We start from the raw sequence: 22,426 nt of genomic DNA, 5'->3' as shown, positions 1-22,426 counted from the left end.
AATGGTGTTCAAGAAGGGCTGGTGTGACTGAAAGCGGGGTGGTACTTGGGTCCCCTTCCGAGGGGGCAGACAGAAACCCTAGTCTAACCGGTTTACACGGGGTTGGGCTCACAGGGTGACTTAGTGCTTTGGCTCATCAAAGTCGGTTTTACTGTTTGTCTTCCCCGTATGTAGTATTGGGGAAAAAAACCCTTCACATTCCTTGTTTTGTGCCTAGGTGAATTTGCCAATCTGTTTTTAGTGGAAGAATAACTTACCAGCTGGCACTAAGATGGCTTGCTACAGCAGGTGATCAGCTATATCACCTTCATTATCCCTACAGAAAGGAGTAACACCTCCGGAAACCGAGCTCCTGATTAAACTACTAGATTTGTGATGAGCAACAATTTCCAATAGCGGGATCTCCTGATATTGGCAGATCAATATTCGCATAGTTGTTCTCCTTAACAGCTCTCGCTACACTTCTGTGCCTGACACATGCGCAGCGCTGCAGGCTAGCTATAAACCTGCTTATTGTTCTGTTTCTAAAATGCAGACAATTGCTTAACAATTGGAAAGTTATGACTAGATAAATAGGTTGCTGCTGGCTGGTTAATGAGGATTTTGACTAAATGCCTCATCTATTTCCAAGAGGCAGGTTAGTGCAGGGAGGGGAAACTATTTCTTTTAATGAGCAAAGCAGTTGTTGCTTTTTTCTTTTTTTTTTTTATTTTAAAGTCATGTGCTTGGTCTCTCTAGAACAAATATTTGAGACTCTCTAAAAGGATGATTTTGGGGTTAAGTGTGCCTCCTGATGTCCAGCTGAAAACTTGTCTCAATTTAGCCAAGTTTTAAGCCTTTGATAAATTAGTTTGGAAGTGCTTTATAAAGAAACTTCAGATGTGTCACAGCTCAGTTGCCTGCAGGCTCTGTCTGCGCAGAGCATATTTTAGCTTTAAAATAAGGAATAATTTTTCTAAATTTGTAACACCTTGGCAGGCTATCATGGGTTTAGATCAAGGTAAGTGAGTTGACAAGAGGAGGCTTTCTCAGATCCGTGTGTGCATTTACAGCATGTGAGGAGGAAGCTTCAGATTCAAAGGGAGAGAAAAAGGATAGATGAGGAGGGAATAACTTAATGAACAGATGTGGAGAAGAGAAGGAAAGCTTTAAGGACTGCTTGAGCAGAGGATCTAGGGCAGAAAGCCTAAGTGGTTGAGTGGAGCTTAAGGAGGAACATAAAGATGGGGAACCTTGGCTTTGTGGTCTTGATGGTCAGCTTTGAAAGAGAAGGAGAATGAAGGCAGGCTGGAGAAAACAGGGTAGAAAGGGGTTGGAAACAGCAGTCTGGGGAGAGAGAGCGTAAGTCTGCTCAGAGGTGCCCACTTGATCTGACTGCCTTCCAGAGACTGGATTTTGGAGGGTTGTTCCTGTTCCTGAATATCTGCAACCCACTCGTGTCCAGTTTCTGGTACTGGTACGTGTAGGCACAGCTACTGTGACGAATTGCTCTCATGGGCTGGTGTCAAATCTACATGGCAGAGAGATTTCAGCCCGATGATGACCGATGTGGCATTTATCTGTTAAGTGCATCAGAGAATTTTGCTTCCTGTCTTAAGACCACAGGAAGTTGCACTAAAGCAGCATTATTTTGAATCGGTAGCCAAGCAACTCAGCAGTGAGGAAACGCTGCGAGTGGGTTCCTTTAGCGCAGAGCACGGTCACGCAGTTAAAAACCTGTTTTCTCCTGCAGGACCCTTGCCTCGGCAGCATACAGAACGAGCTGGCCAGATGAGCGTTCAGTCATTATTTTTTTTTTCTTCTGCGCTCAGTGCGTGGCTCCTGACCTGCCTTATCTTCTGGTGTTATCCAATTAATTCCCTTGTCCATGCTTAAAAGATGGATTTCTTGCAATCCCTTCTTGTGGTGGGGGACACCTTAGCTTTTGTGCACAGTTTTCTTAGGGGGATTTCACTTCCCTCCTCCTTTCAATATCTCCTACAAACCGGACTGAAACTTCAGGCTTAGCAGCCTTTAAATATATGCCCTGTTTGAGATGACTGGTTTTCCAGCTGAAAATCAGTATTGCGCTGTGTTTCAAGCCCGGTTCAGCCTGACTGGGTGCTGCTCCTCGCTTCATGTCAGACCTCAGGGCCTCTGCTGAGACACCCAGAATGGCAGGGGGAGGAAAAAGAGGAACGTATGAATGATTGCTTGTGAAAATTAGGTGGCATCAAGAACAAGAGAGCTGTGGCAGAGAGCCAAGGTTTTCGGGGCAGCATTGAATTGTTCTCAAAACTCTTCTTCCCGCTGTTTCCTGCCTCGCTGAGCGCTTCCCCTTGCGCGGGCAGGGACCCTGCCCATCGGAGAGCTGCCCCGGCGGGCAGGAGGCTGTGTGGGAGGAGAGGAGGCGACCATAATAACGGTGTGTCGTAACCCGTGTGCAGCGGGCAGGGGTAAGCTCCCAAAGATAACAGCTTGTGACACTAATCTGAATGATCTGTCCTGGAATCATAGTGTTTTGCATGTTTTCTTCTTATTTTTTTTTAAGAACAGTTGAGTAACTCTTGGTCCAAACTGTGGATGTTCAAGCACTACCGTAAACGCTCAGCATGTTCTCCAGGCACCATCTGATAATGTCCCTCTAGCAACCGCCCTGCTCTTCTGGTGTGATATTTCAAATATCTACATTTTCACTTGCCTTATTGCAGCTTCACATTTTTCTTTATCTGTGATGTGAGCAAATGGCTCTGTAGCTCACCGCTCCTGTCTTGAGTCAATGCCGAGGAGAAGCATTTCAGACTTTTGTGCACAAATACAGAGAACAGAAACCTGTTTGGTGCAGCAGTGTGGGTGCTAAGGCATATTGCTGTCTTGCACACCTTCAGGTACCTCTCTCTGATACTTGGAAATGTCGGCAAGCACATAATGCTTTAAAATATTGTAGTTGCTGGTTTCACTAGTTTTTCTGAAGTTCATGCAGACACCAGTCTGCAGATACTGTAGGTAATTATCTGCAGTCTCACAGGCAATTAGCATAGCTTCTGATCAACCATTCTCTATTCTGGCATATCTCGTCTTGTTCCCAAGTGGCAGTTTTGGCCTGAATTTGCTGACATGATGCTGGATAAAACCTATGTGGTTTTTTTCCTCCTCTTTGCTTTCAAGCACTAGCTTGCAGGGCATTGCCCTCCCCTTTGTAGCCCGATGCTTTCTTGTGATTCCCCTCGAGTAGCACCACCTTGGGATCGCAGCTCAAGCTTTTGAAGCAAGCTTTTTCATCTGTAGGTCTGTGCTGCAGACTGTGGGTCTGTCTTAGCTGGCCCAAATGAGCGTTAAATTGGTAAAGGTAGTGCGCAACGTTCCCTTTTCCTGGAGATCCTGCTCTGTTACCTTGTTTTCTGCTTCGCTTAATCTGCCAAAATCCAGCTAAACGCGAGGGGAGAGAGGAGGCAGACTTCTGTGAAAGAAATGCATTTCTTAAATACAGGTTTCACCAGGTCTTCACCTGTTTTCTTCTTGCTGCAGGAAGACTTGGCTAGAGATGATTAATTCTGTATGAGCTGTCAACCTACATAGGAAGAATACTGTTTGCTTTTTCAGACTGGCACGGGTGCTTGCGGTAACGTTTCTTGAAAGCTTGGTGTTTGGTGGCTGCAAATACCAACCCACCTGGGTACCAAACCTGCATCTTTCTGCCCTCTTGTCTCCTCTCCCTGGTGAAGGCTGGCTTTTGTTTGCTGCTGTGCCTTCAGGCGTGATGGTAACAGCCCCTCCTTTCCTCCCTCCCGTAGCTCAAGCTGCGGATAGCCGTTCATAATAAATGCTTTGTATGAATCTTTCAGAGCTTTCAGAGCCATTTTTGGCCTTGAAAGCATTCTTTCCGATGTTAAAAGGAAACATGACTGAAGTGTTAGGAAAATACCATTCTAGGGTTCATGTGAGCGTGTGGAGGAGGGGAACTCTGTTATCTTCACCAACTGAAAGCTGTCCACTTCAGAACATCCCGCTGCTGTGGTCGGTGTTTCTTAGAGCAGTCTGAGCGTGAGATAGGACACACTGAAGCTGGCAGGTTTTCTGATCGGACTGGAAGTACAGATCCTTGCACACACAGGTATTGAACCAGTGCCAGCCTGGCACAGGATGTCCTGGGAAGGCTTGGAGGGTCACGAAGACAAACGTGAGTTATGCTGTAGGCTTTTGGTCAGCACTCTTTTTTTTTTTTTTTTTTTTTTTTTTTACTTGAACCCTCATTCACCTCAGGGTGAAAAAAAGAAGGGAAACAAAACTGTCTTCTTGCAAGTTTGTATTTGCAAGGTGGCATTGAAGTATGAGAAATAGTTGGCTTTGTAAACACAAGGATCCAAGGTGGGGAACAAGTGCTGCAACCTCAGCGTATGAAGGAAGTCTGGTGGCAAAGGAGATTGTGAAAAGGGATTCAAACTGCGTGGGATGTGGAAGGATTCAGTAAGGTATATGTTTTCAGTTCCCAAAACAATATTTGTGAGGAACATCTTTAAACTTTCAGACAGACTGTGGCAAGCTGTGGGCTGTGAGTTGCCCGAAACCATGTGTCTCAGACCGTGCTTTTCCAGTTTTTTCAAGTTTCACTAAATCTGTATGTGGTAGAGGGAAACAAGTGGCAGTCTGCACAGGCTGGGCTCTGCAGCCTGCTTTTGTGGAGTCGGCAGGCTGCTTCCTCTGCCCACAAAGTCAACTGCCTCTGTCGAGGCGAGGATGGCCGGAGGAGGCTGTGTGCACCTGCACTTGGGCAGCTCTTCTGCTACTGAGAAAACCCCCTGTGCTGGATCTTCCAACTGCTTAGGCATTTCCATGGGATCTGGTACTTATTTGCCCTTTGAGTCTCCCTGGAATTAATCTGGCAAAGCTTATTTTTTTAAGGCAGCTTGCAGATAGAGCACCACTTAATCTGATACACCTTGTTCTCCTGACTCCATTCACTCCTCGCTGGCTGCCTAAAAAGCCTTAAGTAGGAATTATACCAGTTTCACTGCCCAAACTTCTGATGCTGAAAGCTGGCAATTAGGAGCAGATGCTTTACAGCTTCAGCTTGCACATTTATCACTTCAGTGATTTGGGGCAGCTGTGTGACCTGTATCAAAGCCAAGCTGTTAGGAGTTGCTGGGTCAGTTCTTAGGTAGCACTTCCATCAGCTTTTGAACCACCATATCCTAGCTAAAGTCATACTGGTAGGAAAGAGAGGGGAGGAAAAAATCTGGGTGTGTTTATTTCCTCAGCAGAAATATTTCTTAACAGAAGCCTAATGAAGGTAAGTACTTTCCAAATTCTGTTTTACTAAGCTGAAACTAAAGGCAATCCCAAGTATGAGTTCTGGGTGCTGCGTTTCTGGTCAAAGAGCAGTTCACAAACCTGTCATCCCACTGAACATGAGAGAGGAATGAGAGGAGTTGGCCCTTCCTGGGCTAAAACCGCTTGCAGATACCAGCTCTTCGAGAAAAGCCCTGTGGCACTGGGCAAGCATGGGCAGGAGGCTGGTAGGTAGGCAGGATTCTTCTGGGGTTTGGAAAATAGGTCAGCGCTCTGCAAATATGCTGGAAGTCCTGGCGAGAGGAGATGCTGAAGCTGACAGAGGAGGGAAATGTTGCTCAGTGCGTTGCCTGCTTGGTGATGAAGGCACATGGAAATTTGGAGCTCCTGGCACAGCTTTCAGGTGCACGGGAAGGAGCGATCCCTGGCTGACAATGGGTCTGTGGTAATGCTTGGCTGGGAGGGCAGGGTTTATTACACCGGTGTAGAGCTGATGTGCCACTAAAATCTCACAGTTGCATGGTACTGTATTGATTAAAAACTGCTCCTGATAAAGACGTGGCCGTAGCTGTTAGGGATAACGCTGCTGGCAGCTGTGTGCAAAGGCGGCTGAACACTTGCCTCCGGTCCCTTCCCGAAGGAGCTGGAGCAATCCTCGTCTCCTTTGTGGAAGCAGGAGGCCATCGCCTTCCCCTTAACAGGAAAAATGAGCTCAGAGGTGTTGCTGGCTGGAGTGGGATTTCTGACACTGCTAGAAATGATGTATACCTCTTACTTACGTGCCTGAGAGCCGAACTTCAAAGGGAACGTGCCGAAGCTGGAATTAGTTGGGGTCTCGATGGGCGCGTTGCCTTGATGCCGCGGAGAAATGGTTTCCTCCAACAGCCATGCCGTTGGGGAGCTGGATGTGTTGTGTGGTAGTTGGCTTTTGTTAAAGGAGGTGAATGAATCTGCCTGTTTTGGGGGTGGTTCTTGATGCTTAATTTTTTCCTCCTGGCTCATTTGATGCATCCTTGCCCTTTAAAAGTGAGCCACTGGATTTATTGCCTTGCGCTTTGATGCGAAAGACCTTGACTACTTTGAATTGCCCCAAGAGATACCAGTCTTGGCATGGCTTCTGCATCAGCAGTGCTTCTCGTACTGGCTTCTTATCAGGCTTCACTCCCCAGCTAGCTGAACTCTACCCGGCACATGCTGCAAGGTCATATGGGGAGGGGTTAAAAAAAAAAGCCAACAACAAAATCCACCACGGGATAGACCCAAGGGGGTTTGTTCGCTGCATGTTCAAGGTCTGTACTATGTGAAGATGATGAATAAATTCCGTGATGACTTTCTTCTGCAGTTTATAAAAGATTCATGGCGAGCAAGCAGACTAAAAAAAGCGCATCTTGTGTTGTCTCTTCTGGTTTAGTTACCTAAATGACTTGGATAGAATATCCCAGCCGACCTATATTCCGACTCAGCAGGATGTTCTGCGGACCAGAGTTAAAACTACAGGCATTGTGGAAACTCACTTTACCTTCAAGGACCTGTACTTCAAGTAAGTGAAGGGCAGCGCTTGTCCCTGTGGACTGCGGTGATTTCTTCAGTGTGTGGTGGTGGTAGGTCCCACACCTGCGCTGCAAAACGTCTTGCCCTGTTTTAACTGTCCTCCTTGCCTCCGTTACACTCCCTCTCTACTGGCATTGCTCACTGGAGATACCGGTTTGACTTTTATTTGCCTTCTTCTGTTCTTTTCAGCTGCTTTTATGTTGGAATCGCAGACACAGGTACTGACTGCTTGTTTACAGGATCAAAAAAAAAAAAAATACTAAAAGGACACTGACTCCTGGATTTTGAGTTTGAATTTAACCCCTTCCTTTGAAGCGGGAGATAAGAGCTCTCCCCGCAGTCACAGTCTTGGCTCTGGGCTGCATGGTGTTCTCCACAAAGCTGTAGGTGACTGCGCTGACTGACACTTGCTGCGGAGCAGGAACGGGGCATGCAGAAAGCGTGCTGGGGACTGGCTGCCTTTGCGTGACATTGCAGAGGATGGGACTTGCCTGTCCTCTTTGCCTTCTAAATTCAGTCCCTGCAGGGCTCGGCTATCGAGCCTGGTCTTGGCAGTGTCCCTTTACGTATCACTAATCGAGCTCCCTCTAACCTCCGTAGCGGCTGCTAGCCTGCAGTTTAGCTCTCCTCCCCGCTCTTGATCTGCTCGTTAGAAAACCCTTGCTTTGGATCCCAAGCGCACTCCTGATAAACAGCCTGGAGCCCCGCGGGGTGGGCATTCGTGTCCTGTGATGTGGATGGAGGAAAACGCAGCGCCTGTATCTTGGGCGAGTTCCCTTCGTCTGTGGCGATGTTTTCAAGTCTTTGTTGCTCAGAGCCTTTAAATAAGCATTTGTTTGCTTATTTTTTAGCTTGTGTTTGAAAACAGTTTGAAAGAGCTACAGCAAAAATCCAGGTGTTGCTTATAAAATCTGATTTGTTTGCACGCTTTTTTTGGAGAACGGTAGCATTTTGGCTTCTGAACTATCTTAACTCATGAACTGTTTTAACAAAAATGCCTAAACACTTTGCATCACCGAGCTATTTACGTGGCTTCTGTTCGTCCAGGGAAAACTTGTCTTCGGTCGTGATGTATTAGGATTAGCATTTCCAGCTGCAGTGTGTGGTGCTCTTATAAAAATCATCATGTCTGACTAATGGAAGAGTAAGCTGGAGGTAGCAGGCATATTCTGTTTAATCATTATAACCCTTCTTTTAAAGTGAAATGGCTGAGCACTCGGAGGCGTGCCTGCCTGATGCAAAGAGGGGAATTGCTCTTTCCCAAGCCTGCCTGGAGTCATTGATCATGTGCAGAGCCTGAGACACGAGGTGCCTCGTCTCGGAGGGATTTGCTTCACAAAGGAAAGCATTAATACATCTTAAACCCCGAAGCTGCCATCTTTCCCGCGACGGAAGCCTTGATGTTAAATCTCAGACATTAATAACGGGCTGAGGTAGCCTTAGTATGACTGTGACTCGAATTTGGATTAGCTTGGCGTCGCTGAGTTGTCAAGGATGCTATTCCTTTCCAGATGTCTCCATGCTAACAGCGGAGAGTAATGGCAAATGATACAAGCTAAGTAAATAGCCTGTATCCTCACAGAGATTTTCATCTTTCCTCCTGCGGTCCACGGGGACAGTTTACCTTAAATAGAAGACTGGAGTTAGCTGAACGGCACTTCTGGCTGCCTTGTTTGGCATCATTAAATTGCATTGCTGTTGGCCCACCCTGGCAGTTTCTCTCTTGTCTGCCTGTTTGCTCTGATAACAAATCAATGTTTATGATTTTCATAGCTCTTGGATATTGACTTGTATCTGGCTTGATTTAATTAAGTCACAGTCCATCAGAACATCCTGGGCAATCCTGCTTCTCATCAAAATATTTTGGTATCCAAGAGATCTACCTTTATTTTTATAGACAGAAATTCTGTAAGCAGCTCTGCAGCCTTTAAACTTCAGTAGCTCACAAATTTTTTTTTTTTATTACATGAAACTGTTTCTTAACCCCATTAATTTTTTTTCTGGGTCCCAGTAGTAGCATGCAGGTAGTACGTTCCAGATAATCCTTTGTCAGATGCAGTGTAAATTAACTGGAAGAGCTGACTATGAGTAGGTGTTTGGAGTCCAGTCAAGCAAATGGATTGTTGCTAAGGAAATAGGAGACAGAGAACAAAATAAGCATGCCCTGGTGAATCAGCAGGCTTCTGGATAGCGATGTAGGTAACGTCTAGTTCTTCCTGCTGAAGTTGCTCTAAAGAAAAGAATTCTGGTTTTAAAATCCACTCTCCTGAGGAAGGGAGGGCTCAGAGTTGTTGGCATTGCTGACGGAAGGCTGTGTACCTGTTTTTCCCCCTAAACCCTGCTTGTTTGAAAGCCCTTAGCAGAGCCTCCTCCGTCCCCTGTGAACGGTGTGGTGGCCGGGGAGGGAGGTCTCCGTAGCTTCTGAGATCGTTCTTCTGCCTCTCCCAGGATGTTTGATGTTGGTGGCCAACGGTCGGAGCGGAAGAAGTGGATCCACTGCTTTGAAGGCGTGACAGCAATTATTTTCTGTGTGGCCCTCAGCGATTACGACCTTGTCTTGGCCGAGGACGAGGAGATGGTATGTTATGGAGGAGTTACCACTGCCTGCCTGCATGGCACGGTAGGAGAAGGGAGGCGGAATCATGGGGTGGCCACGTCTCTGGCTTGCTCCTCGTGTTACAGTTGTTCAAGGCCTTGTGAAGATGAGCGCTTCCTTGCAGCATCTTGCCCTAGAAACTGATAAACTTAATGTGTAAAGGAGATTTTTCTCCAGGCCCCGGTTACAGAGAGGTGCCTTGAGTTGTCCCTGCAGCCTGTTCCCCTAGGTGTGAGTAACTCCATGGAGGAATAAACACGTCTTGGGGGAGTTGCAGGATGAGGAGGTGACCTGACCCCTGCTCGGGGTTGTGCCGGTGCTCTTCCTGATGAAGTGGCAGTGAGGATATGTCAGTGACACTTGACTCTTTTTAGTCTGGCCTCTGTCGTAAAGCCTGCCTGCCCCCCACCCCGTCCTCCCCTAACAACCCTGGAATGATGCATCGCCCTTCTCATTGTATTTTCCAGAACCGGATGCATGAGAGTATGAAACTCTTTGACAGCATTTGTAACAACAAATGGTTTACAGACACATCGATCATTCTCTTCTTGAACAAGAAAGATCTGTTTGAGGAAAAGATTAAGAAAAGCCCACTAACGATCTGCTATCCAGAGTACACAGGTAAGGTTGGGCTCGCGAAGCTGTGTTTTATTTGTTGCCGGGGCCAGGAATGAGTCAGTCAAAGCCTACACAATCCAAGATAACTGAAAAGCTTATCTTTTTCCCTATTCCCTTAACTCTGTCTCTTGGGCAGCATCTTTGGGCTGTCAAGTTAGCGGATAGCTCATTTTCTCGGAAGAGATGTGGTCATGCATGTCTGCGGTTCAGAACAGCCTTTGTCCATGTGTTTTATGGCCTGGAGTACAAATAGCAAAGTATTGCACTCCAGCAAATCAAGGTCACTCCGCAGTTTCCACATGCTATTAGGAAAATACTCTCATTTCACTTCAATTTTAGAGCCTACGAAACTTATCCACGTCATGGATATGGCACTTGTTCACCCTGGTGTGTCTGCGTTTCAGCAGCAGTCTGTGGTGCAGCCCTTCCCTGCCGTGGCCTCGCACGGATGTGATGTGACCTAGTCACTGCTCGAGGCATTTAGATTTTTTTTTTTTTAAAATGGTCCTTCCTTCAAACCTGCTTATTCCTGGCACTTGTCACTCTTCTGCTATAACTACATGTTTCTAGCATGAAGCATTACTGTAGCCAGCGTACGACGTTCTCTTCCAGCGATCTCTGGGCGGGGAGGCTGGAGCAGGGAGCGGTGGGTGAGTTGCAGAAGTGAGCGACTTGTCCAAGGTCACTGACCAGAAGCTGGGAATAGACTGCAGATTTACAAGAAGGGGTTAATGGTGGATTTGGATTTGTAGCTGGATAAGGCAGATGGTTGCAAGCAGCTTAATATGTACTTAAAAGATCTCTCTGCTGTGAACTGCTGGCCAAAGTCAGGGATCTTATCTTTTTCAGGCTCCAACACGTACGAGGAAGCAGCTGCGTACATCCAGTGTCAGTTTGAAGATCTGAACCGGAGAAAAGACACCAAGGAGATCTACACACACTTCACCTGTGCCACTGACACCAAGAACGTGCAGTTTGTGTTTGATGCTGTTACAGATGTCATCATTAAAAACAACCTGAAGGAATGTGGACTCTATTGAGAAGGAAGGGGCGTGGGAAGAAGGTAAAGCTGAGCTGCTCGGCCGTTCGTAGGGTTTAAGAGTTGCACACCAGCTCGGGCTGGCTTCGCCTGGCACCTCGCTAACGCTCACTGTTTTCTTTTCAGGTTTTTATGATGTGGTGTTTTGAGAACCAGACTCTTTGCTGCCTCATGGGGACAGCTGCAAGCATGAACAGGACGAGGGACATGAAAACAGCATGCGGAATCGTTGCATTCTTTAGCACAATCTTCTGTATTAGGGACCTTTTTATTGATACGGGATGTTGAAGTTAGGTCAAGATGGAACAACTGTTAGTGTGACTAGATCATCCTGGCATCGTTTGGATGGCGTAATCTCAAATGTGTACAGCTGTTGTGAAGTTGAGGTGCTGGATTCCAGACCTTTGATATGTAGCTTTCTCTCTTTCTTTTTGTTAACAAGCCACCACTAGTCTGTTTTTAAGGTTTTTTCCATCAAGAAAACTGTAACTTTACTAAATTTTATTTCTTTATTTGCAAACAAATCTTGTTTTAAAAATAAAAAAACAACAACAACAAAAAAAATCACTTAACTATGCACATGTGACCAGATCATGCAGAAAGTATTCCTCTTAGCAGGAACTCTTTGTTTTTAACACTTGGTATGGTCAGGATTTAATATTTCTGCAACTACTTAAAAGGATCCTTAGAGCTCTTATGGCGATAGCTTCGGCTTTTTCTGATGTGTAATTTGTTACCATCCTGCTACCTTAAGGCTTTGGAAAGAAGCTTCTGCAGCAGGATAGGTGTCTTTTTAGCTTACGGTTAGGGGCGAACCTGGCTTATGCCGATAGCCAAATCGAGATTCATTCTGCGTGGTAAGCGTAAAGCCAGCTTCGCGGTGAGCGTGTACCCGGGCTGCGTCCGTTGGAGAGATGAAATGCTGAGCTCCAAACTGGATGGGAAACGCGTGCTGCTACAGAGCTACTAAATCAACCACTTAGATTCTTGTGCATTTTTGGTCTAAACCGGTGGGCACTTTTGTAAAGGGTGCACCTTGTTCTGCATTTACCATGGCCTTTTCTGTTCAGAGACTCCTAAACTGTATTGACAAGCATGCCTTTACTTTGTATATGTGGTGCCAAATTCCTGTTTGCCATTGTTTTTACTGTAGTAATGTTCATAACCAGTCAGTACATTCCTTTGCTGAACCATTGCATTGAGACTCTCTTTCCCAGTTTGTCACGTGTACAGTTTCAATCTGTTATAGTTGTTGGCAGTATTAAAATGGTGAGTAAACAGTTTAGCCTTTTCTCTAGTTTATTCTTAATTTTTCCAGGAGCGTTTCCCCCTTCTGTGCTTTGCTGGAGAAGGAAGGTAAGCGCTTGGATGGGAAACGGGTGTAATTAATGGGACGGGAAGGTTCCTCGTGCTTTATCGTACAGGACTGTCGGTGCTCTCTGTGCAGCCAGCTCTGGTGCGCCCAAAGACTTGGGTTGTGCTGGCACAGATGGAAAACGGCAGGCATCCAGTTGTTCATCAGGATTATTGGCAGATGGTTGGTTTACTGCTTATTTATAGCACAAGTCTCGCTGCCTCTTTTGAGCCTGATGGGAAAATGACTGCTCTGGACCGCTCTTACGTGAGGTAGATGTAACCCCTTTCGAAGACTTGCCTAGAAATGCAGAATGAAATACTTCGGGGATGCTTGTGGGTGCTGTAAATGGCTACCCCGCAGTTTTTGTCTGTGTTTGACGTGCGGTCCTGCCCAGCAGCTGCAGGGAATGTATTTATGGTCTGGAAACTCTTTCCCAAGCTTTCTAGAGCTCGGAGGGCCAGACCGTTCCCTTCTAGCCAGCCTTGAGCCTTTGCTACAGCTTCACGCTAACGCAGGTGATAGCTCGCCTTGCCTTTTAAACAAATTCATGCAAACCTCCCCGGTCATCGGTGCTCCCTGATCGGTGCTGGAGGCCCAGCCCTGCACGGGCTCTATCTCGCCCGCGTGGGAGGAGGGTGCTTCGGCTGGGGAGGTTTTTTGGCTGGTGGTGGCCTGGTGGCACCTGTGCCTCCATCCTCCGGACGGCGGTGGCCCCGCTCCGCACAGGGGCTGCTGGCTGATCTCGGTGGGGGGGATCCGTGTGCGCACCGAGTGCAGAATGAATGCAAAGAATGTAAAATATTCCTCTAAAACGTTCCTTGATCCAAGCTCTCGGACACAGGAACGGGGTTTGGGAACAGTCATCGCAGAGAAATCAAAGTGGGAGAAATGATAGACATCCATGTCGTGCATATTTCTTTATTTTGTTTTTCCTACAGTTAAATGAAGCTGTATCTGTGATCTCTGCAGTAAACAGTGAGAGGATACAGGACTTGTCTACAGTACCAGCGTAGATTTATTTACAAACGGTAAAGAGCAAATACAGCTCTAAATAGCAGAATGAAAATCTTTCCAGTAACCATTTCCTCTTTATCCAGCCCATTCCTCCTCTCTAGATGCGATTACCTCCCCCAGACCCTAATCCACGTCCTCCTGCCTCTGCTTGCCCACCATCAGCTACAACCTGAGCAGTGCTCGGGGCTGGGGGGGGGGGAATTCACTCAAACCTTAGGGCACCAAAAACCCCCCTAATTTCTCCTGCCAAAGGACTGAGGTTGGTTCCCAGGAGTGACTCGTAGGTGACCCAGCCTCCACCTTCCCCAGAAACTCTGGGTTTGGTTAATTCAGCTTTGATAAAAGGGAAGAACCCAGCTGCGGAGGGACGGGCAGGGGAGGAGTGCCCGTCCCTGCCTCCCGCGGAAGCGATGCTGCTGGCTCTCCCCGAGCAGGGCAGGGCGCAGGTACGATGCCTCGACATTAATTTTTCTGGCTGGTGTGCTCTTTGGTCTCAAACCACTCCAGATCTCACTTACAAATGCTGCCTTTCACGCACTGCAGAGAGCAGGGTTTTCTTTCTTTTTTTTAAAAAAAAAAAAAGAGGAAATGGCCACGAAAGGGAGCAAGAAGTTCAGCTTCAGCCCCTTCCTATTTTGGGCTTGAAAGTAGGTGGCTTGGTTGGGCAGGTCATAGAAAAAGTGGGGTCTGAGTAACTTTTTTTGGTTAATCCTTTTGGCTCTGCTCAGCAGAACGGCGATGAAATTGAAGTCCTTTCCTCTTCTAGCAGGAAGGAAGAAAGAAGAGGGGGGTTAAACACTTCCAAACAACAACGTGAAGGCTGTAATGGTGCAACGCAGGAAGGGTGGGTTTAGAGAAGCCACTTTTCATTGCGCCACACTCGGCGACGGAAAAACTTCATCACTTTAAATGCTCTGTCCCAGGCAGCGGCAAAAAGCCCGAAGGTGAGGCTGATGTAAGCCCTGCACCCCGTATGCCCCAACCGCTCGGCCCCTGCGGCTTTTGCTGCTGCCTGCAACCTCGGGAGGAGGCAGAGCCTCCCTGCCCGCTGCCTTGGCACCGTATTTATATTTTCCTTGGTGCTCGGGGCGGGTTCTGGTCGAAGGCTGCCGAGTGCTCTGCTTAGAAAGCAGCTTTGTTCGCAGCACAAGGCAGAGCTGGCGGCCGAGGGCTGCACCCCCCGTTCCTGCCTCTGCCTGCGGGGAAGCTGCCTGCCTGCTTTATTTTTTTTCTTGCTTCTCTATTAATGTTCAGGGACAAGGGAAGCGCCGGAGGTTCCCTGAAAAAGAAAGCGTCGAAGCTGGTGGCTGGGAGCTGCTTGGAAAGCGGGGAAGAAATTCCCACCGCCGCTCAGGTTAGCGAGCAAACGCAGGCGTTGAGAATTAGGGTTATAAACCCTAATTAAACCTTTATGGTGAGGAGCTAAAAGGCCAGGTGAAGCAGAGCGTGGCACGGGATTCCCGTGCCTTCTCCCCGCTGCACTTGGGTATCGCTCGGGTTATTCCATGAGCCGAGGCTGGGTAACGGCCTCCCAGCCGGGCTGCAAACTGGCGCGGCACCGGTGACCGTGTTGTGGCAACAGAAGGCCCTGAGCTAAAACGGTTTGATCCCGCTCAGGTGCATAATTTGGGCTATAATCTGCTGTTTTCATCTCTCTCTGCATGCGAGGGTGTGAAGCTGTCTGACAAAACGAGTTCAAAATAATAACCCGGCTGAGCCCACCCCACCTTGGGAGGCTGCTGGGGAAGGGAACCGAGCCCCACCGGAGCTCTGCACGGGGACGCCGACCTTCCCCTGGGGCTGGGGGGACCCCGAACCCCCCGGTCCTCGCTAGCCCCAGCGCATCCTCCCCTGCCCTGCTCTGCCGGCGGAGATTTCCAGAGCGTGTTTGCCGGCAAAGCCTGGGGTGACCCACGTCCCGTGGCCCTGCGGAGCGGGATGGAGCGGGCTGTGCCGCATCCTCATCCCCTTCCCCTTCCCCAGACCTTTGTTTGTGGTTAAATAACCGTTTCTCGTAACCAAAGCCTGCCGGGGCGTACCTGCCACCCAGATGCTCAGAAGAGGCCGCAGTCCTTGAGGTTCTCTTTGATGATGACATCCGTGACGGCGTCAAAGACGAATTTGACATTCTGCGTGTCTGTGGCACAGGTCATGTGGCTGTAGATCTCCTTCACGTCCTTTCGCATGTTGAGATCGAGGAACTGGGTCTTGATGTAATTTCCCGCGTCTTCAAACGTGTTGGGACCTGTGGAAGGAGGACACGATGCTGCTGCTGAGCTGCTCCCGTGGGAGATGGCCATCAGAGCTGGGCGAGGAGCAGGGGACGCTTAAGGCTTGTTTTTAAGAGCTAGATCTGGAATCTCCCTCTGGAGGAAGAAGAGGAGGAGGAGAAGGGCTGGGTGGCAACTACACCCAGCAAAGCAATTTTTAAAAAAAATCCATTTTATCCCATTTCAATCCTTCCAAACCCCTTTCCGAGGCCACATTGTCCTCTCCTCTGCTCCTACCTCCAGGCACTTGACTTGATCCCAGCATAACCCAAACCCGAGGTGCTGTGTCTGCGCTGGGACCACGCGACTCCCCGCTGGAGACCATGGTTAGGTGGGGGGGGTGGTGTCTCGAGGAGGGGGAACGAACCAACTCACCGTCGTAATCTGGGAAGCAAATGCTGAGATGGACTTTCTTGATCTTTTCCTCGAAAAGGTCCTTCTTGTTGAGGAAGAGGATGATGGACGTGGCGGCAAAGAACTTGTGGTTGCATATACTGTTGAATAGGTGCAGGGATTCGTGCATGCGGTTCTGCAAGCAAACGGGCTCGTTGGCACGGAGCGCCGGCGCTTCTTTACAAACCCCTTTTGGCCATTGCAGCCCCCCCAACCCCCCCATTCCCGAGACCAGAGCTTTTGCCGGGGATGCTCCCGTTTGCCACAGCAGCAAACGGCTCTGCTGCCTGTCCCCTGCCCGCACCGAGTCCCTCTTGCCCATCCAAAAAGCCTCCGTGCCCCAGTGTGAGCAAGCCGGGTAAATCCAGGCGCTGCTCAGCGTGGGGAGCGGGGTTAAGCAGCTCCGGGCAGCACGACGCTCCGATCCCTTCTGGCAGCTTCTGGGATGTTCGGAAATGAAGGCTTACGGTGGGAAAACTATCCGGGGAAACCTCGCGGCCCTGCGGCGTGGCTGCTGGAAGGTGCTCGGTGAGGGCGGCGAGCTGCTGTCCCCATCGTGCAGGCCGTGCTGCGGGATGCTCTTGCTGGTCTGCAGCCCCTGGCTGTTACCCGCAGCTTCGGGAAGGAGCAGGGAAAAGGAAAAGCTCTGGTTTTAAAGCGGACGCGCAGTTTCTACTTTGCTGCAGGGCCATCCTTGGGAGGACAAGGCTCCATCCAGCTGGAGCTACGTCCGACCGGGGGATTTTGCTGCCCAGCTGACAGAAGGTGGATCTCCTTCACCTTTACGTGGCAGCAGGCAGGTTCTTCGGGGGTGATGGGGATGTCCTGTCCGGACTCCCGTTGCAGCAGCTTTTCTGTACGGCTGCAGCGAGCAGGGCACCTGCAGGGCCGGCTTTGGCCAAATCCTGCCCCTTCCATCCTGCGCGGGGGAAGCGTTACAGCCTCTCCTGAGGGCTTTGATGGGAAAGATGCTCCTTCCTTCCCCCGTGTGCCTTACGCGCGCTGCTGCTTCCTGGCCGAGGAAGGGCTGCATGCTCCTGCCCGGCCTTGGCAAGCCCCGCGGGCTGCAGAACCCGGCGCTGGCCCAGCTCCCGGCGAAGGCGTTTGGACCCCAGGGAGCATCCGTGGGACCGGCCGCTGCCGGAGACGCCAGCAAGGATGCTTTGCTGCAATCCTGGAGGCCGGGGAGAAGGCGGCCTGCTTCTCCTGCTCTGCTCGTCTTCACGCCTTAGTTCTTCCGAGAAATGACCCGTTTTGGGGCTGTCGTGTTCCTCCTCTCCACGCCTCCGCCCTCGAAGCTGCTTTCCCCCGGTGCCGGAGCAGCGGCTCTGCCGGAGCATCCCTCGCCGGGCACCCGGAGGGCTTTGCTTAATGACCTTGTGCCGTCCTTCCCCCCGCTGCTGCTTGCCGGGAGGGTGAAAGCTGCCCCTTATTGCTGCTTTCCTGCCCACCTTGGAGGGCACAGCGAGGCAAGAGCTGCCTCTGGGTGAGATTTTCCTTCAGCGAGACGGGTTTGCCTCTCTTCCTCTCCTCCTGCGCCGGGGCCGGCTCCTTTGGGTTGGCTCGGGTGGTTTTCCTGCGTCTGGGAGCGCTCCCGGGGGGACGGGGGCTCTCGGGAGGAGGTCGGCGTCGGGAGCTGCTTTGCCCGTGGCTGCTCGGAAGGACCGGGGGCTTCCTGGTGGGCAGCGGGGAGGGCAGACCCACGGCCCCACGGCCTGCGTTTTGGCTTGGTCGGGCTGCTTGTGCCCCGGAGTAAGTGCTGACACCGTTACTGGGTGCGAGTGGGTGGGACCCAGCTCCATCCCGCATCTCCCACCCCTTCCCTGCATCACCCAGACCATCAGCCTGGGGTGTTGGCCCCCCTCCCTCTGTAACCACCCCCCGGCTCCTCTCCCCTGAGGCTGCTGAGCTATTCCCAGGCACCTCCCGGACCCCGACCCACCACTTCGTCATCCTCCACCAGCACCATGTCGTAGGCGCTCAGCGCCCCGCAGAAGATGATGCAGGTCACCCCCTCGAAGCAGTGGATCCACTTCTTGCGCTCCGATCTCTGCCCTCCCACATCGAACATCCTGGGGAGGGGACAAGGACGGAGCGGGGGGGGGGTGACACATCTGGTCCCGCCACCCCCCGCACGATGGTCCCAGCACCCTGTCCTCGGCGGTGTCAGGGACGCGGTGACCGACCATCCCTGGTCCAGGCAGGGTTGGTGGTCCTGGAGCATCGGGTTCATCCCTAACCCCCTCCCCATGTCGGGGCTGGGGGGGAGGGTCATGGAGGGGCCACCCACCCACCTGAAATTCAGGTCTTTGACGGAGAACTTGGTCTCAATGATGCCCGTGGTCTTCACTCGGGATCGCAGCACGTCCTGCTCGTTGGGGAGGTAGCCGGGGGCCGTGATCCTGTCCAGCTGGTTCAGGTAACTGGGAGGGCCAGGAGGGGATGTGACCCGCTGCCGAGGGGCCGCCCACGGTCTGGCTCCCCCCCCCGACAGCTTTTTGGGGATTACTGGGGGGGCCGAGGTCCGCCAAACCTCCAAGGCAGCGCCATCCCCGGGGGAGCTGGGGGGCTGCAGGGACATGGTGGGGGGACGACGGGGGGCTGCAGCCCACCGGCACCGGTGGGATGGAGGATGGCCCCGGTGGGATGGGGGATGGCGGCCTCAGGGTATTCCCAGGATCAGGGAGGGGATCGATTTTGCCAGGCTGGGTGGGAAATGGCAATGAGCAGCCGGGGGGAGTCCCCAGGCACGTCCCTGTCCCCTCCCCGGTTGGTGACCCCACTCACTACGCGGCCGAGTCGTTGAGCTGGTACTCGGCGGCTCGGTCGAAGCAAGCCTGGACCCCCGCATCCTTCCACAGCTTCTTGATGCAGTCGACCAGCTCGGGGGGCATGGTGCCCTCCTCGATGGAGTCGGCCAGGTTGAAGAGCTGCCGGCCGTCGTCCTGCAAGAGGGACCCTTTGCCACCGTCCCTGTCCCCCAAAAAGCCCCTGGGGCCGGGCAGGGCGCTGGGGGGGCAGCACGGGGCCGCTACGGACCCCGGCTCCAGGGCGTCCCCGGCCCCGTGTCCCCTCGGCCGGCACAGCGGGCCTGGGGGGGACGGGGACGACCGCCCCGACTGACCGCGCGGGACGACTCGGCGTAGTCGATGCCCAGCGTGGACATGGCGCGGATGATGGCCAGGATGGACTGCAGGATGTTGCCGTAGATGATGGACTTGAACTCCATGCACTCCTCGGCTGTGTAGCCGTCCTGGTGGATGATCCTGGGGGGGGGCACGGCCGCCTCAGCCCCAAGATGTGGCACCCTGGGGTGCTCCCCCCCTCCCCTCCCAGCATCGCCCCACCCTGGGAATCGGCAGGGTGCCACCACCAGCATGACATGGGGGGGTGACCGCGGTCCTGCCACCCCCGTGCCCTGGCTGGGGCTGGCCAACCCTTGGGCTCGTCCCCGTGACCCCCCCCCAATCCGGGTGCCTCGCCCTTGGGCCGTACTCACTTCATCTGCTTCACGATGGTGCTCTTGCCCGACTCTCCAGCCCCTGGAAAAGGGTGGGGGGACACCTTAGTGCTGGCCGGGGCAGGACAGACCACAGGCCTGATGCCACAGTGATGGGCACCAGGCAGGGACCGGAGCCGCTTTCCCTCCTGCTCCACTCTCCCCTGGCCAGACGCTCAGCCTGGCCTCCTCCCCCCGGTGCCATCGTCCCCATGCCACCTCCTGTCACCCCTTGCTCCCGGAGCCGGACCACACCTCGGGGACCCCCAGGGGTGGCGGGGACCCACTGGGCTGCCGCTCCCCGGGGTCCCACGCCTCCCACCCGCCGTGGGTGCCGCCGGCGATGGCTTCGGTGCTGTAAGCGGCTTAGGGCAGCACAGGAAGCTGCTTAGAATTAGGGTGCTAATCGCCTTGACCCCGGCCCCCCCACCTGGCTAAGCCCCCGCCGCCGGTCCCTGCCCCGCGGGGCCCCGATGACTCCCCGTGGGGTCACCCCGCTGCTCGAGGGGGGTGCGGGGGGTCCCCCGAGGGGCTGTCCCCTCCCGCCCTGCACCCAGCAGCAGGGTTTGGGGGTGCTGGTGCCGGGAGCTCCCCAGGTTCTCGCTGACGGGGACGTGCCGCAGCCCGGCCCAGGTGGGACCCGGTGTCCTGGTCCCTTCCCCGTCCCCACGCTGTCCCCTTCATCCCTGCCACCCGTCTAGTTGCCACCGAGAGCCGATGCCACCCTTGGCTCTTCCCAGGCACAACCCTGGGGGACATCCAGCTGGTGGGCCAACCCCAACTCTCTAATGACAACTCATCAGGCTAACGAGGGCTAACGAGCTGCAGGGAAAGGGCTCTTCTTGGGACGAAGAAAGGCAGAGCATGAGGAGCATGGGGTTGGGGACTGCCTGTCCCTGTCCCCATCCCTGTCCCCTCTCCACGGTTGCTTTTGCCCCCTGCCCATCCCCAGCAGCCGCAGCCCCCCAGCATCAACGGGGTCCCCTGTGCCAGGTGGGGACAGGGGGGACATCTCCCGCATCCTCCCGGGGACGTCCCCTCCACCCTTACCAAGCAAAAGCAACTTGACCGTCTTGGCCTCCTTATCCGCATCCTCCTGGAGCTTCTTCTCCAGCTCCTTGGACCTCTTGGCCATCTCCTTGTCCTCCGCGCTGGCCCCGCTCCCCATGGCCTCGTCTTCCTCCTCGAACACCTTGAGCTCCTCTGGGTCCCCGGGCTCTTCCAGCTCTCCGTGGGGAACAGCGCACGCACCCCGGGGGCGGGCGGTGGGCGATGGGGGGAGAAAGAGGAGCCCCGAAAGGCCGAGCCGGGTACCCGCCGCCCCGACGTCGGGGTGCCCCGTAGCAGGCAGAGCTCGGTGGGTCCTCGCGGGCCGGCTGCCCCCGCTCTCTCCCTTAATTCCCCATGGATAACCTGATTTTTTTGGACCGTGGGATTTGGGGACTTTTTATCTCGCCATGTGACCCAGGAAATCCAATTAGCCCAAGATGGCAAAGATTAGGACGGAGCATCTCGGGGAGGCGGGCACAGGGCTTTACGTAAGGGGGCAGGCAGCGTGCCACCCCCTGCCCACAGGGGACGGGGACACCCTGTGTCCCCCGGGATGGCTCGGGGAGGGGGTGTGGGTTTGGGGCTCCCCCCGTGTCCCCTGTGGGCTGTGTCCCCCCATGTGCTGGGTTGGCATTGGGGATGGGGTCAGCCCCCTCCTCGTGTCGTGTTCCCCCCCGGGAGCCACGGGGTCCCCGGGTGCCGCGGGGGCGGTGGCAGGGGGCCAGCGGTGCTGGGGGATTCCTCCTGCGGGGGAAAGGGAGCTAATTACCCGGGTGGGTAACGAGCCCCCCAGTCCTGCCCGGCTGGGTGCCGCCCCTCGCCCTCCTGCTGCCTGAGCTCTTTAATGGGATCGTGCGCTCAGCCTTCCTCCTCCTCCTCCTCCTCCCTCTCCCCCTGGGCTCAGCACCCCCCTCCCCAGCCCAGCACCCGTCCCCCAGGCCAGCAGGACCACAGGGTCCCCCCACACCCCGAGGGGGTCGGTGGGTGCCCCCACCCCATCCTGCCAGGGCTGATGTCGGGTGCAGGGGTGGCACTATGGGGGGGCCCACAGGCAGCCCCAGGCTGGGGTGTCGGGTCCCCCCAAAGGTGCTGCAGGTCCCCGGTATTTGGGTTTAAGGTCCCCTAAATCCCTGCACCCCACAGGGTCACTGGGGTCTTTATGTCCCCTTACTGGCGTCCCCGTATCCCACCTGGCGTGTGTCCCCCCCGCCCCAAGCTCCCCCCCGCCAGCCCTGCCAGCCTTGGTGGCATGGGGACAGTCTGTCCCTGCCGTCCCCGCAGACACAAAGCCCCTTCTGAGCCCCTAATGAACTTGGCGCTAATGAAGGGGGTCCAATTAAAATACCAGCACCCCTCCACCCCCGTGTCACGGGGTGGGGACGGACGGTGCTGGGGAGGGGACATGGCTTTCGCCCATAGCCCAGAGCTCAGGCTGGGGGTCCCCACTGTCCCCCCCTCCCCGATGGCTGTTGTGCCCTCCCAGCCTGGCACAGAGGTGGCCCTGATGGGTGGCATCACTTTGCTGTCCGCTTGCCCCCTCCACGGGACAGCGGGACGGGTGGGGGACACGGCGGGGGGACGGGCCCTGGCGGGTGGCATTCCCTCCGCTCCGACAGCGGCTAAAAATACCCCTGCTCCGGTGCCGGACTCGGGGACTCGGCCGGGCGCTCGGCGGGGACACAGCCCGGCGCCCACCCAAACCCGTCCCTGGCACTCGAGGCCGCGGCACCAGGAGCCACCGGCGCAGGTAGGGACGTGTGGGGATCGGGGG

The 22,426-nt window shown here is 53.4% G+C and overlaps 2 protein-coding genes and 1 long non-coding RNA gene across 3 annotated transcripts in view; 2 read left to right on the top strand and 1 right to left on the bottom strand.

Annotated features, from left to right (window-relative positions):
• GNAI3 (G protein subunit alpha i3) overlaps positions 1-12,352 on the top strand; it is a 32,345-nt gene extending 19,993 nt beyond the window's left edge. Inside the window, exons 5-9 of the mRNA XM_075521519.1 lie at positions 6,680-6,808; positions 9,268-9,397; positions 9,883-10,036; positions 10,883-11,096; positions 11,199-12,352. Of these exons, the coding sequence (XP_075377634.1) occupies positions 6,680-6,808; positions 9,268-9,397; positions 9,883-10,036; positions 10,883-11,073 (604 nt within the window). The 3' untranslated portion in view covers positions 11,074-11,096; positions 11,199-12,352. The remainder of the gene's footprint in view (positions 1-6,679; positions 6,809-9,267; positions 9,398-9,882; positions 10,037-10,882; positions 11,097-11,198) is intronic.
• Positions 12,353-14,033: 1,681 nt separating this feature from the next.
• On the bottom strand, positions 14,034-20,969 carry GNAT2 (G protein subunit alpha transducin 2). The gene is made up of 9 exons (XM_075521520.1): positions 20,656-20,969; positions 19,606-19,648; positions 19,231-19,372; positions 18,894-19,051; positions 18,401-18,529; positions 18,049-18,178; positions 16,089-16,242; positions 15,483-15,688; positions 14,034-14,205 (listed from the first exon to the last, which is right to left on the bottom strand). The coding sequence occupies exons 1-8, from the start codon at positions 20,771-20,773 to the stop codon at positions 15,498-15,500; spliced, it is 1,065 nt and encodes a 354-aa protein (XP_075377635.1). The 5' UTR covers positions 20,774-20,969; the 3' UTR covers positions 14,034-14,205; positions 15,483-15,497.
• On the top strand, positions 14,263-15,694 carry LOC142418980 (uncharacterized). Its single transcript, XR_012778458.1, has 3 exons — positions 14,263-14,387; positions 14,698-14,797; positions 15,592-15,694. It is a non-coding gene; the product is annotated as an uncharacterized LOC142418980 (long non-coding RNA).
• Positions 20,970-22,426: the final 1,457 nt, after the last annotated feature.

This window comes from Mycteria americana, chromosome 20, assembly GCF_035582795.1.
Source record: "Mycteria americana isolate JAX WOST 10 ecotype Jacksonville Zoo and Gardens chromosome 20, USCA_MyAme_1.0, whole genome shotgun sequence".
In the NCBI taxonomy this organism is placed as follows: Eukaryota; Metazoa; Chordata; class Aves; order Ciconiiformes; family Ciconiidae; genus Mycteria; species Mycteria americana.
The sequence above is the reverse complement of the archived record's forward strand: the minus strand, read 5'-3'. Positions and strand labels throughout refer to the sequence as shown.